At 42.0% G+C, this 14,674-nt stretch overlaps 1 protein-coding gene across 2 annotated transcripts in view; it reads right to left on the bottom strand.

Annotated features, from left to right (window-relative positions):
• Positions 1 to 626: 626 nt before the first annotated feature.
• The window catches only part of wnt7bb (wingless-type MMTV integration site family, member 7Bb), a 31,694-nt gene continuing 17,646 nt past the window's right edge, over positions 627 to 14,674 (bottom strand). For both annotated transcript variants that reach the window (XM_023400203.2, XM_023400202.2), the window contains exons 3-4: positions 6,861 to 7,132; positions 627 to 2,314 (exon numbers count right to left, since the gene is read on the bottom strand). In XM_023400203.2, coding sequence (XP_023255971.1) covers positions 1,835 to 2,314; positions 6,861 to 7,132 — 752 coding nt within the window. In that variant the 3' untranslated portion in view covers positions 627 to 1,834. The remainder of the gene's footprint in view (positions 2,315 to 6,860; positions 7,133 to 14,674) is intronic.

The following is a 14,674-nucleotide window of genomic DNA, read 5'->3' as shown; positions in this document are numbered from 1 at the left end:
CTAATGTTAACATTCATCACAGTTGACAGAATGATTCAACTTTGACCAGCTGTGGTTGTTATTGTTGTGAACTCTTTAGCAACAGAATGGTTTAGATGATCTGTCTAAACTGTTGGCTTGTTTTTCAACCTTTCTCAATTTTCTCATCATCTCACTTTTTGATTTGACCTCATCCAATTTAGCTGTATCACTGTGTTCCCAGCTCTCAACAATTACCTTAGTGAGTACAATGTTGTCATTACTGATAGAAATGATATCCAAATCTACTAAAATAAGATCCAAGTTGGAATAAACTGAATTCACCTTTATTGTTGTGGCAGAACAGAGCTAATCTAATCAGGAGTAAAAATTCCTCTATAACCCTAATGAGAACAAGTGAGTGTGAATCAGACCCAAGTTGTTGCCTTGTATTAAGTGAAAAAACTGATAAAGACTTGTCTGGCAGCATATCAGGCTAAATAATAACAATAATAATAATAATCTCTTCTATAGGTTTGGTTATCACTGCTATTATATGCATGGCTGTATAGTTGTATTAGTCACACCACTGACCACAGCTTTATAGATATTTTTGAAATGAATTAAGGTTCAACTTTAGTTGATATTTTAGCAATGAACTGTCAAACTGAGTCAAATGGGAGTTTATTTAGTTCTCATGAGTCGTATCTGAATAAAAAATATCAGTGCAGCACTCGACAACACATCCAGCAACATATCAGTTTCATGTTTAATGAATTGAGGAAGGATCTCTGCAGTTAAACGAGTTTTCTTGCTACGGTCTCTTAACTGAAATGGCAAAGGCATCCAAATAGATGTTACTGCTCGGGGAAAAAAGGATTGCAAACAATCTACGCTACAATAGAACCAAGGTGTTTGAATGTGAAACACACTGTAATGATGTCTTTTGTTGTCATCACACCAGTAGCAATGAAACCTTTTTTTTCTTTCTTTTTTTTAAGAAAAGATGAGGTGTTTTGGGAATTGGGGGGGGTCATTTTCTAATAGACACACATCTTCAGTCAGAGTTTCTAAAAAGTATTTTTCTTTACACTTAGTACAAAAAAAGACATCTCTACCCGTTAGTGCTTCGTTTTAAGATACTATAACATAAATAAACAATTTATTTTCAGTGTTCAGAACAGACAGTTCCAGTGTGACTGGAAAACTAACATACTCCACCATATTCCAGTTGGCAGCAGAGGGTTTAACAGAGTTCTCCACTCAGATTTTGGCGCACCCCAACGCACCATACTTACAAAATGTTCTTCATTTCTGCAAACCTCCAACATAAGCCCCAGTCAGTTTGGGGGGTTATTCATGTCAAGATTCACTTTTTCTTTCCCCTTTAGTGAAAATAAAACAAAACCCTTAAAGGTTTTCAATGAAGACTTGACATATCTCTCTCAGTCACCCATCATCAGCTGCTGTCATTTTGATCAACTCCCAGGTTACTGTGTCTCTTCTCCATGCACGAGTCTCTTGTCAATTTAACAGTTACAAATCCCAGAGTGCAAAGCACAGTTCCCACGAGGGCCTCATTCATTACCTGTGGTCCCAACTTCACTGTGGATACATCAGTACATGAGCATAACCTCTATGTGACAGTAAAGTTCTGGGGTATTACCTACTGATATTTAGCATTTACTTTCTGAAAAGCAATTAGATAGATTCTGCTGTGCAAAACGATGCCATGAAGAGCTGATAGTGTAAATTCCATTCCTTTATTTCAAAATCTCTCACTGATCCAAGTCACACATTTATCTCGCTCTCTCAGGTCTTCCTCATTCAGCTAGTCCTTTGCGCCTCAATTCCTGGCACTGAGTTCCTCACGTCCTTATTTGCAGGTAAACACCTCCGTCCTCTCACTGCATGTGTTGCACTTGACGAAGCAGCACCATTGGAACTTACAATTGCACTGCCACACTTTGGTGTACTGGTGTGTATTGTAGCCCCGGCCGCAGCACATAAGGTCGCAGCCGTCTGTATGTGGCGAAGTGCGGTTGCACAGGCGTCCCTGGGTGCCCACGCTCCCTGTGGCTGCGTCCTCCTCGCAGTAGTTGGGTGACCTCTCGATGTAGACAAGGTCCGTCTCCATGGGCTTTCGGTAGCCCTGAGTCTGCTTCACCTTGAGGTGGGTGGGCTGGCGCAGTCGGCTAGCCCGGACTACCTCCACGTGCACGGCTTCGTTGTACTTGTCCTTGAGTACGTAGCCAATCTCGCGGAACTTGGGAAGTGTAGTCCAACAGGTCTTGGTGGTGCAGGAGCCCGAGACGCCATGGCACTTGCACTCTAGCTTCATCCTTTCTTCTAGAACCTGAGGAGTGATAGAGAAAATACAACATTTGTAGAACTGCAACGAATATAGACATGAAATTGAACTCCGAAGCATGAACTAATAACAATCATCCTTGAAAGAGGATGACCCCATGTCGAATTACAGAAAATACAGTGTCTGAACTTCCCTCTTGATTTATCTAGCCATGCAGAAAGTTTTGGTTTCACTCGTGCAGGTTTTCAGATATACACCTCTGAGATTTATTCCTCAAATCAATATAATGGAGGGATATGGCCTTTTTTGTGTGGGGAAAAAAATTTAACTAAAACAAAATCAACAGTAATGTGTCTTACCTCACTACTACCTACTATTACTGTGCCATCAGCAGTTTTCATTGGAGCTAGTCTCTACTCGAGAAATATTCTTTTTGCCTCCATTGCATACTGAATAGAGGTGGCAGCAGAAACCATGAAGTATCTCGAAAACAAATAAAACCAAACATATCTGTATGGCTAGATACCACTTGAAGTAAGAAAGAAAATGTTTCTTTTTGTAATTTGGGTGAACCAACCCTACTGTAGTTATTGACATGCAATCTGCCACTCAACATCCCATTTCCTGCTGCGCGTACTGTATCGCATTACTGCAAATGCAAAAACAACATACCAGTAAAATGGCACGACCGCTTTATTCTCACCAAGACACTAACATTTTCCTAGATGAAATACAAGTTAACATTAGTCTATATTACCTCGAAATGGTGTAGGAACAATTTAAGGCTAGCCATTTTATATTTCTGACATCCATGTATACATTGACAGATAAATTGTTTGAGTAATTTATCAATGAATAACCAAGTTTTACCCAGATGCTGGCTGAATGCTAGCTTTGTGTTGTGTTGTTTTGTAAGTGGAAACAAATGTGAAATATGTCAGATCAACTAAATGTCAAGATATTTATTTGAATTTTTGTGTAAAAACTGTGATGGCAATAAGGCATTTCAGCTAGTAAATCCCGTGCATTTATGCCACAGACACTTAAGTCTGACAGTCAGGCAATGCCAATCTGACTTGGGAGTGGAGTAACAGACCTTTGTGAGAAATCCAAGCATATCTGAAAATTTGAGTCATGGTTGACGTGCTGTTTCATGTCCCGAAGGAGGGAAAATTCTACTTACTGGTAATATCCCATCCTGTAATTTAGTCTACCTTCCCTAAACCACATCAATGACAGAGGAAAACAAACATGGATCTCATACGGCTATCAATCATCTTGGATAATTTGAAGCCAGATTATTGTGTCATTAAATGTGTTGCACATGCAGTACCAAACAAAGACAAACTCAATTAATTGTTTACAGCTGGACAAGAGACTCGAGGTTTGAGTGCTCAAACCATATTGTGATAAATAGAACAACACAATGTTGCCACATGCATGAAAGCGAATTTGAGTATTATTTAAATACCACAGTTATACATTCAGATGCTTTTAGTCATCTTAAATGCAATAATTTACTTTTTTTTTTTTTTTAGGTTATTCCCTTGTGCAGACTTGGTTTTCATTTTTCTTTGAGGTCATCTCCAACATATGGTACACAGGCAGAATGTTTTCTCTTTGCTGTCTGATCCTGGGGCATTTGGGAAATGTTGTGCGCTGTCATCACTATTTAAGTGTCAATCTTTGCCCTGTGGGTCTTCGAAAACTCAAATAAAACTCACAATAAGAAGTGTACCCTCTCCATCTCTGCTGAACTGTTCTCCAAGGCAAAGGAACAGAGGAAAGAGGGGGTGGAGTTCCAATGGGTCATATTAACATGTTTGTAATAGTCCTGACATGACTCCTATAACCCAATTAGGAACCTCCGACTTGTTTGAACGATGTGCTGTGTCTTTGTTGTATAAGATCTAAGTTCGGTTGGCAGGGCATTTTTCCAGTGCAGCTTTTTTCCTGGCGCCTCGCTTCGCCAGCGGCACAAGTCATTGCATTTCTATCAGACACTTACGAAACGTACACAAGAGTTGTTCAGTATCTCTGTCGTGTCATGTGATCACAGTTTCCCAATGTGAGGACATTTGATTGAAAAAACATGAGCTCCCCCAACTTCATGAAAGCTGGGGTCAGCTGTCAATCTCGTCTCGGATGTTGATTCAGAATGAGGATTTCCAAAAATGTATAGTACAAAAAAAAAAAAAAAACCCACAAGGAATGCCTGGCATAAGGAGTCTGACAGATGCATGGAAACATTTACTTAAACTGTGTCCGTCAAAGCCCCTGATCTGTTTCTAATTAGTCCAATATGACCAGACTCCCATCTACAGATCACTTGTCAAACACACACACACACACAATGCAAGATGAAAGAGATCTCAGGGTGATTCACTGGGTGTTCTTTTGTGTTCGGTTGAGTCACGGAACGTATTGTAATTTTTGTTTTGTTTCAATGATGCTTCTTATAAGTGATTAGAAAACAAAATCTCAGCTGGATCCCATCAGAGGCTACCTCCTCCCTCATCAGCATCACAATCATTTTTATCAGCTCATTTGTCTTGAATTTATTGCTGCAAAAGCTTTTTAGTGCAGAATTGATCGCACATGCTGCTACAAAAATGAAAGATGATCTCACCAACTTGTAGGTAAACTATTTTTCACAATCAAGAAAGCCTGCCAGTGTGGGAATTTTTTTTCCCCACATAAAAACAGCCGTGTATTCTGATTAAATTACTAATAAGAGACCCATTCACACTTCCAGATTGTCTTGTATCCAAATAAAATCCACATGTAACTTAAGACACTTTGATTTAGGAATAACCACATATATGCATCTCCATTAGCCAAGTCATAAATCTGATGGCGATCCATCATGGTTTTCCTGCACTACATGCAAATCAGGGCCTGCAGTCTAGTCCAGAGAGTGGTCGTAATGCACCTGTAGCAATTCAGTTACAACATCTCACAGTCAACAGTAACGGCGAGCTCCTTAACAATTGTCCATAAACTTACACAAGAACACGGATGAATTGCATTTATGGACTATGAGCAAGACTAAAGACGGTTCGAACGTTCATATTTCAATCCATCTTGAATTCTTCTTGGATGCATTAACACATAGCTCTTTTGATATGTGATAGCTATCCAATCCGCCCAAGTGACTAAGTGCTAACAGGGCCAAACAAACTATGTGTAAACCCAGAGAAGGCTCAGACCTCTGTATCTTATAAAATCTCCTTCAGTCAAAGAAAGACTTTCCTTCTGTCTCAGCACTAGCGTGCAGCACAGACCCTTATCAGTCTGCTGTGTTAACACCGGCAGTGTAAGCCTGCTTTCACACCATGAATAGACGCAGTCAAATGACAGTGTCATGTTTTGGGATTGTGCAGAGAACTGCAATAATACCCTGTCCTCAGCATTTCATAATTCTATGACAGGAGCTGGAAAGCAGGGATGGCGGTCCATATGGCAACCATTGGCCAGACTCTATTTTCTCAGTAAATGATAAAGCCCAAGTTATTAATTAGATCCATTTGTCAACATAACATCATCTCTTTTTTTTTTTTTTTTTACCTCTCACCCTCTTTGCGTCTCTTTTTCTTTCCACCACAACTGTTGTGGGATGACTAATAGCAAACAAACGTGTCCATAATGAACCTTGCCAACATGGTCCCTCAGAAATAAAAGCCTCCCTCTTAGTAATTGGCTGAAGATAAACATGCTGCTGAAAGGCTAACCAGGGATCAATCAGTCAACAACTTGATCAGTCACAGTTTCTGTCACATGACTGTATGACGTTTTGCACTTGATCTGGGACTGCTTGCTGTTCTGCACTGGAACACATTAACACACAAATCTGTGCATCCATCTATCCACACACACACACACACACACACACACACACACACACACACACACACACACACACTCACTCTGTTTATACTGAGTCATAAAATGTTATGCCTCTTTAGAGGAAAATTATTTCATGTCATCTATTGTCAGCTCTCTTTTCCATTTTATTACAACTTGGGTCTGTGTTCCCTCATTTTGGCCATCACTTTTATTGCTTCTGATAAACATAATAATAACAATAATGTAATTGCTGAGATCTGGGAGCACAGAAACATTGCTGCAACAAAGTCGGGGCAAGAAGCATGGGCGGTAAAACAACCTGCCAAGTTGTAAACAAACTTAAACAGCTCAGCCAGATTATCTAAACCAGTGTATTTGGAGATGAAAGCAAAAGTGAGCACACCCAAAATTTTGGTCATAATCCCTCACTGCAAGTATATGTTAAAAGTTAAACAGTTTGGATATCCAAATTAGTTTTAGCAATGTCACCACATTTACTAGGTGACTAAAATTATTATAACAGAAAGGAATGATGCCCAAAACCTGAGTTGTAATAAATCTGAATGATCAATCAGGTAATTATTTCTTTAAGATGGAATGAGTTGCTTAATTTTATTATATTGTCCTTTTTTTCAAAAAGACTTTATTCAAAAGTGTTTTGCTCTTGCTCTCTCTGGGAAAATACTTGTGGCAAAGCATCTGATTTCCCCCCCCCAAAAAAAACAAACAAAAAAAATCTCTTTACCTTTCTCCCCGCCTCGTTGTTATGCAAGTTCATCAGACGGCGTGGGGTCTTTTTAATCTCGCGGGCATCCACGAAGCGACGGGAGAACTCGATGCCGTACTTGATGTCAGCCGAGCAGCCTCCCCACTTCCAGCCTTCCTCCTGATTGTAATACCCCTGCTTCTCCCGGTCGCAGCCGCACTGGCTCAGGTTGCCCTGGCTGCACGCCGCTGTGATGGCGTGGGCCACCCCTGCCGCCGTGATGGCGTAGGTGAACGCTGCTTCCCGACTGCCTGAAAAAGGGAAAAGAGCTCTTTTTCAGGAAAACTGGGATGAGATACTACACGTACATGACTTGTAGGTCACACGACAAAATACAAAACTCAGCATTCCTTTTGACCTCAAACAAATGTTTAGCACCTGCCATAAGGCATTAAGACTAATGTAAATATGTTGTTATCTACCCTACTTTGGTTTTGTAAACCTTAAACCTTAATATTCCAGTCACATCATCTAACCACCCCAGAGAATATGATCTTGATAAACAGTACATAAATTCAGAGGCCGCTCAGTCTTGATAAGCTACCAAATTTTTCCTTCCGTCTTTTAAGCAGCTTCTCTCCTGCACCTTGGTGGAAATGTGGTCACATTTCCGACCGCAAAGTCCTCGGGCCCGGTCTGCCAGAGTGCAGTGTTGGAATTCCAGTGTGGGGAGAGCTGGTCTAGGTGCTGTCCAAAGTGCTGAATTCCTCTACAGAAGCACCTTGTACTGCTGCCCACACTGCAAACAGCTGGGGTCTGCAGGTCTCTCTGTCTCACTCACACTGAGCACTGACAACAGAGGAGACGCTCTGAGGAGCAGAGACTGCACCAGATCAGCTAAACCTAAACAGGAGATATTTTACCTGTGGTGTATTATTTGTTATGCTGGAGCACTTCTGCGTGAAATTCCGTTTCATGTTATTTCTGTGCTGTCATTTGACCATGTGACCTCCTGCTTGGGCTTATGCTACTGGATGAAATGCAAAAAAACGCTATCATCAAGCGAAAAATAACACAGTTTAATGGTTCTGAAAAAGTATATATTGTGAGGAGGCAGGTTCTCACTACAGCAACAATATATTTCACAACTTGAATGATTAAGTCTTGTAAGCAAATTTGCACCGTAGCTAATGGTTTAATAATATATTGATCACATTTTCAGTTAACTGATTAATCATTTAGTTTATATAATGTCTTCAAATTTCCCAGAGCCCAATGTGATGCCTTCAAATACTGTAGCTTGTTTTGCACACATTCAATTTGCAGTAATTTAAATTGGAGAAAAGCTGCGAATCCTCACACTCGAGTAGCTGAAACTGGGAAATGTTTGACATTTATCCTTGATAAATGACTGAAGCACCGAAACAAATCACGTGCTTATCATGCTGTCATGTACAAGTTCCATGGAATATCAGTGATGGATTTCAGATGAAAAGGACCATGGTACACATTTAGCCAAAAGGTCGATGACAGTAATGATAGCATACCATTTTCTTCTCTTCCTCAATATCTCAGAGTCCTCTACTACTCTCCTAATGGCCACAGAGGGATCCGGCTTAAAAGGCCTCTCCTGGTCTAAAACAGACTGTGGGTTATTACAACCCCAGTCTCCCTTCAACTGGCAGTAATCTGGAAGGGGCCGAGCTGCAGAAACAAGCCTAACCGCAGAGTGTTTCAGGGGGCCTTTCAGCATTTGGAGAGGAATGTTTCCTAAGTCTTTTGATGTATGTTGTGTAATGTACTCAGTTGCAATTATTGGAATCTCTCGAGGTAAACTTTTTTTCTGCACTGCAGAGTCATAAAGGCTCCTTGCTGATATACCATTTCTTCAATATCTTTCAGAGTTACACAGCTACGAAGCTCGTCAGATCAGTTTTGCAACAAACTTTACTCCGCAGAAAATAATCAAAACAGCAACTGCACATGGCAGCAGAATTGGGTGTGAAGAGCAATAATAATAATAATAAGAATAACATAATTTTTGATGAGTTCTGGTGAATATGAATCTGTCAGATCATGCACGGTATTGGACTATATTTTGCCTGTGACATGCTCAAACGTGTCAGATGTGACAGATTTACAATATGTTTTCATAGGAATAGAGTTTAAACAAATACACAAAACCTTCTGAGTGCAAAAGGGAGCTACAGCGCATTTGAATCTAGTGAAACACAAAATGAACTGTCATGTAATGTAAACATTCAGTACCTACAATAAATACACTGTCAGATGTTGCAGCCATAGCCGCAGTCGTATCCACTAAAAACAGAAATAATATCCTAAAACGACCGAACGAGGAGGAGACGTTTACATCTGCCGCAGCAAAGTACAACAATAAAGTGAAAATTATATGGAAACAAAACACAAAAAAATGCCTCAGATACGAGAAGAAAATACAGTATGGCCTGTGTCATCTTGCCTGACCAAATAAACTCTTCACCATTTTGAAAGTTGCTAGGCATAAAATCTTTGCTTATTTTTACCTTATTTCATGGAAGCAGACTGTGCAGTCAGTTAGAGCCAAGGCTGCTAGTGTTAGGTGGAGCAAGGCCAGGACTGCTTTGCAAAAGGCACAAGAGTAAAATGTACTTATCTATCGGGCTTTATATTGCCTATGTGTACTTTGTTTCAGGCTATAAGAAGTCATTTGCATGAAGTGCTTCTAAATATACTGTTTATATGTAGTCATTTGCAGCTGTTTTCCATTTCATTTCCTCCTCTTTCTTCAGAGGGACTTTTGCACCTCTCATTCTAGTCTCAGGGGCATTTTCTGAACTCTCAAAGACGTTTTCACCCAAAGCCACTGTTAATTTCCTATCCTGGCACTGTTGCTGCAGAGCTAATACCACGGCCACAGGTTTGCCCGGTGGGGACTGACTCACAACCACTTGCTTCTCTGGTTTAGCAGCAGAGCTGTGCCCCACCAGCTTGTGGTAACACTCTGCTGCCCCCACCTCACACGCACACATGCACAAACGGGGAGCACGCACAACTTGCAATGTATGTGCATTCATACGCGTAACACATGCACGCAAATACTCAGTCACCGGCCACATAGTAAAAATACACAACACACTCACACACCACCCTCCACCCTCACACACATACACTGTTAAAAACACATTTGCACATAGACACTCAAACAGAGCGTCACTGTAATGTTTAAAACAGGATAAAGGCAGTTTCCAGAGAAAGGGTGGTTCCCTGAGCCATAGATGCATGCCCATTTCTGGGCCCATTGAGTTGTGCTGCTCATGGGGAAAATGATGATGATGGAGCTTGTACTGGATGTCACCCCCTGGTGGGTCTGGCACTGCCAAGGCTCTGCCTGGCCATAATGAAAGCCAATTACACAAGCCATGGAACTGTGGTGATCAAGACCCTCTTTTTACTATGTGCAATGAACCAAAGAAGACATCGGAAATCAGATTTTCAGCGCTTAAAATACAGTGTCCGCTGGGTATATAAATATCCATTTGGAGCATTTAGTCCAAATAAAATAAAATGATTTGTGATGATTTGAAGTTTTTCACTCCAAATAAATGTAGTAAATCTTAGTAAATGTTCAGGTTAGAATTTAAGAGAAAGTGACAGAAAGGAGAGATCCAAAGTCTCTGATCATGTACTGAACAAAACAAATATACTAATATAACCACAACCAGGAAACTCCCTATTTCAATAACAATGCTGTTGACTTGTGGATGCTGTGTGTGCATTATCACTGTGCTCCTGTGCCCTCAGGAAAGGAAGGCAAAAGACGTGTGGTCGATGAAATGTGGAGGAGAAAAAGCACCCTTAACAGCAGTAGAAAGCCCTGAAGAAGCTGGCCCCAGAGTCCTGACAGCCCTCCAGGAGGAACCACCCTGGGATAGCCTCGCAAGCTGCCAGTGGAAAATTGGAGTGACCAGAAAAACCTCAATGAACTTGGAAACATCCAGGAGAGAAGAATGAGGGAATATTAAACCAGATGTCTAATGGAGTTTAGTGGCAAGTGTCTGCTACACTATCCAAGAAAGCAGGGAAGAAGAAGATCAGCCCCGCTTCACCCTAACAGGTACAGTAGTTCATAAACAAGTACAAAACATCCTGTTATATTTCTGCGTCAGGGACTAAAACCGGAGATGTAGTGAAGGCCACTGACTCAGTATGCCTTGGCCTTCACATTAGCTGACCACACCACTTTGGACACTTGCCCCTGCTGCGTTGCCCGTCGTGCTCTTCTGACCATCTGCCAGGGCCGGGACACAAAAAGAAGTCTCTGGATGTAGTGGCTCGCCGCTAAAATGGCAATCTGTGTTTAGAGCCGGAGGAAGGCACACCGCTAGACAAATTTCACATGACACAGCGCAGGAGATTTACAACTGACGACACTGCACAGGCAGAGCTGGTACGGTATAAGCTAGCCGATGTAGTAACACTACCGCTGACCTCAACGGGCCTCGTTTTCTTCACCGCTCACAGGCCAATGGTTAGGCTTTGTTGCTGACAAGAGAGGAAAGGGAAAAGATATACTGAAGAGACTTGGACAAGAGACAGACTGCTCTGTCTGAAAAACCAACCCAAGGTCAGTTGTTTTGTGCGTCCGTTCCGTCACAAGATAAAGGGCTGAAAGCTAAACTGCAGGAATCCGTTTTCTAGCTGGTGAGACACCAAATAAACAACAACCTTTTTATGTCTTATTTCATTATATCTTTTACCTTACCTTCTGAATACTCTTTTGCACTTTGTGGTTTCTGTTATGACTAAACTCACTTATACAGAATGGCTAGTGTATATATTGTGCTTGTTTAGCTTCTTTTCTAAAATCTTGTTAGCTGTGTGTTAATGTTTAGTTTCTGGCAAAAAGAAAGCTACTGACAACCACTCAAATTTCTTCTTTACGTCAGCATACTTGGCCGCAAAACCTGATTTTGATTCTGACAACTGAGGTTGCACAAGCACATAAGAAGGTCTGCAGTGAAGCATGCAGACACACAGCGCTGCAGCACAGATACAGCTTCATTACTGCAAAGGTGAGGAGGACTGGATAGAGTAAGAGGGTAGGAGAAGCCATTCAGCGCATGAAAAGGGCTGGAGAGAAGTAGTTCAGGCTGGAATACTGGTCGGGGTCTTGCCAAGCAACAGGAACACACACACACACACACACACACACACACGCACACACACACATATGCACACAACACACACAGACCGGCAGAGCCCAGCAGTGCAGCTGAATGGCCTCTCCACACAAGCCAAGCCTGTTGGTGGAGCAGTGAAGGGGAAAGCTTTTTAAAGGCCCCCTCATCCCGGACATGCACTCACACCCCAGGGACACAGGAGGATTGGATTGCATAAGAAATTACATTTCAACAACACAACGATACACTGGAGTTTTAGAGCTTCGTATCCATTAAGCACCAAGGACATCCTGTCACGGACAAATGGTACCGCAGTGAACAAAGGGAAAAGTGTCACCTGCTGGTGGCCAGGAGTCTTTGCACTTGGGGTGATGTTGACTGACGGTAGATTCTAAACTGGGCAAGATAGATTCTAAACTCACCTGCCACTTTGACTCAATTAGCAGATAACTGTGTTTTTAAATGGAAAGGGAGATATCCAAAGTAGTTATCACTGTTTAAAGAAACGAAATCCTGTTTGAAGTTTTTCTAACCCCCCCGTTCTTTCTGCCTTGCTGCACTTCCATCATCCAAATAAAATGAAAACATTAAAGCTTTTCCTTTTCCTCTTAAAAAAAGGAAAAACAAAACTTTTAGAGAAAGATAATTTCAAAATATGACCAAAACATACCAACACATAACTCTGTAAAGGAGTGAATCAAATAGAAATCTGATATACATGTATATGTTTTCAATAGGATAACTCCATGTACGTTCCATCAAAGGAGATATTTTTCCACATAGTGCATATACAATAAAATTATGACACCAAAGATACTGAAAACAGGCTCTAACCAAAGCCGACTCGGCGCTGGAACTGTGTCTCCAGGGCCCCATGGAAGGGGAAGAAAGCTGGAGGAAAATCCCTAGCTTTGTATACCAATCACTGAACTGACTAATGTGCTCTCTACTACTGTTTTCCGTTCCGCTTTATGTACCGTTGCTATGAACATATGCTCCCAGCAAATTATAGACAAAGTTGTGGTCCGTGAGGTTTGCAGCTCGAGGAATTAGCACAGCCGTGTTCCTGTACAATAAAATAATATTGTTTTACCAGAACTAGGCTCCACATTCTCAGTGTACTCACATCATGGAGCTGGGGAAGTGACACGCTTTGGCATAGCCGCTCACTGTAGGGTCTCGACTTTGATTCGTATAATAAGGAGGGCTTTGAGGAGTAAAGCTAAAACAATTATGAGGGTATTTAACGTTGCCGGTATTAAATGCTGAGAATCTAAGTAAGCTGCCTCCCAGGCATAGAAAATTGGGCTGGCAGAAAACATCTCAAAAGCATCCTTTTTCTTCCCTGATCTCCCTGAGGTGGAGATAAAGCTTTTTGACTGAATACCGAGACTTGCTAAAACAAGCATAAATCCTTCTTCCCACCCTTTCATCCTAATAATGAGACCAAATCAGGACCTCACCTGCTCAGATCTGGAAATGTAGGCCTGTATGTGCTCTACGTGGTAATCATCAAGTTCATGTGAGGACAGTGTTGAGGATTTTCCTCAATTTCAATCCCATTTGACTTTGTTTCATCTTCAATGGAAACATATTTACTGAGATATATATCAATCCCACATCATATCATCGAAGATATCATTATCATCATCACTATAATCAGTGAGTCAAATATGCCACTGATGACATGTTTCCTTTTTCATTACAAAAGAAACCTCCAGACCTAACATTTCCATATTCGCTGATACTCATCAAACCCTCAAATGAAGCTCCAGGTCTCTTAACGTCCTCTCTCTCCTACCATTCTCTCTCTGACTCAAACCCACTAACTCTCCGTCTCTGTGCGCTCTCACCTACGTGGGCCAGTAGCTGTGTGATTGTTGGCACATGTAAATGTCCAGTGGCGGCCCTGCGTGTAGAGAATACAGTGATCGGCCTGGGATTGTGTGGAACAAAGCGCACTGTGAGATTACAGTTGATCCTCTCGCATCCTGTTTCCTCCTGCGTCTAGCAGCACTGGCAGACACAGACAGACGCAGATCCCACCGATAACACATCACTGTGGGGAGGGGAGGGGCGAATGACACACACACACACACACACACACAGACACACACACTCATAGGCACACACAGGGGCCCGAGGGTCAGGGCCCAAAACGACCCCGGGCCACGTCAGCAGACAGACGGTGGGTGGGCAGAGAGAGAGAGAGAGAGAGAGTGAGAGAGGGGTGAGGGAAAGGAGAGGGACCCCAGCTCCCGACACACCCACACAGTCTGAGACAGAGACAGAGCTGATGAATGGACAAGGAAAAGGGGCCTGGCAATGATAGCGCCGTTTGGTTGCGTAGGACGAAGAGGCCCCACCCTAGATATATACACATGTTGTGGGCAGGGGATGTGAGGCGAAATATTGGAAGAAGAAGAGTAAGAGATGACCTTTACCGAGCCATGATGACCACAGCCCACACACTGTTGAACAACAAAGCATCACACTCCCCCTATCTGATAAAGTTAGGGGAAAGATCCTACACACTGACACGCACACGCACACACACACACACACAGAGATATACGACTGCTCTGTTTTCTCTGGACTCACATGGAGGAGGGCAGAGAGGATTACGGCAACCCACATGATGATGGGCTGAAAAATAGGCCTTTTATCCACCAC

The sequence above is a fragment of the Seriola lalandi genome, unplaced genomic scaffold (genome assembly GCF_002814215.2).
Source record: "Seriola lalandi dorsalis isolate HSWRI2012SDOR001 ecotype SW California unplaced genomic scaffold, Sedor1 jcf7180002052274, whole genome shotgun sequence".
In the NCBI taxonomy this organism is placed as follows: Eukaryota; Metazoa; Chordata; class Actinopteri; order Carangiformes; family Carangidae; genus Seriola; species Seriola lalandi.
Note: the sequence above shows the minus strand (reverse complement) of the source record. Positions and strands in the feature narration are given on the sequence as shown.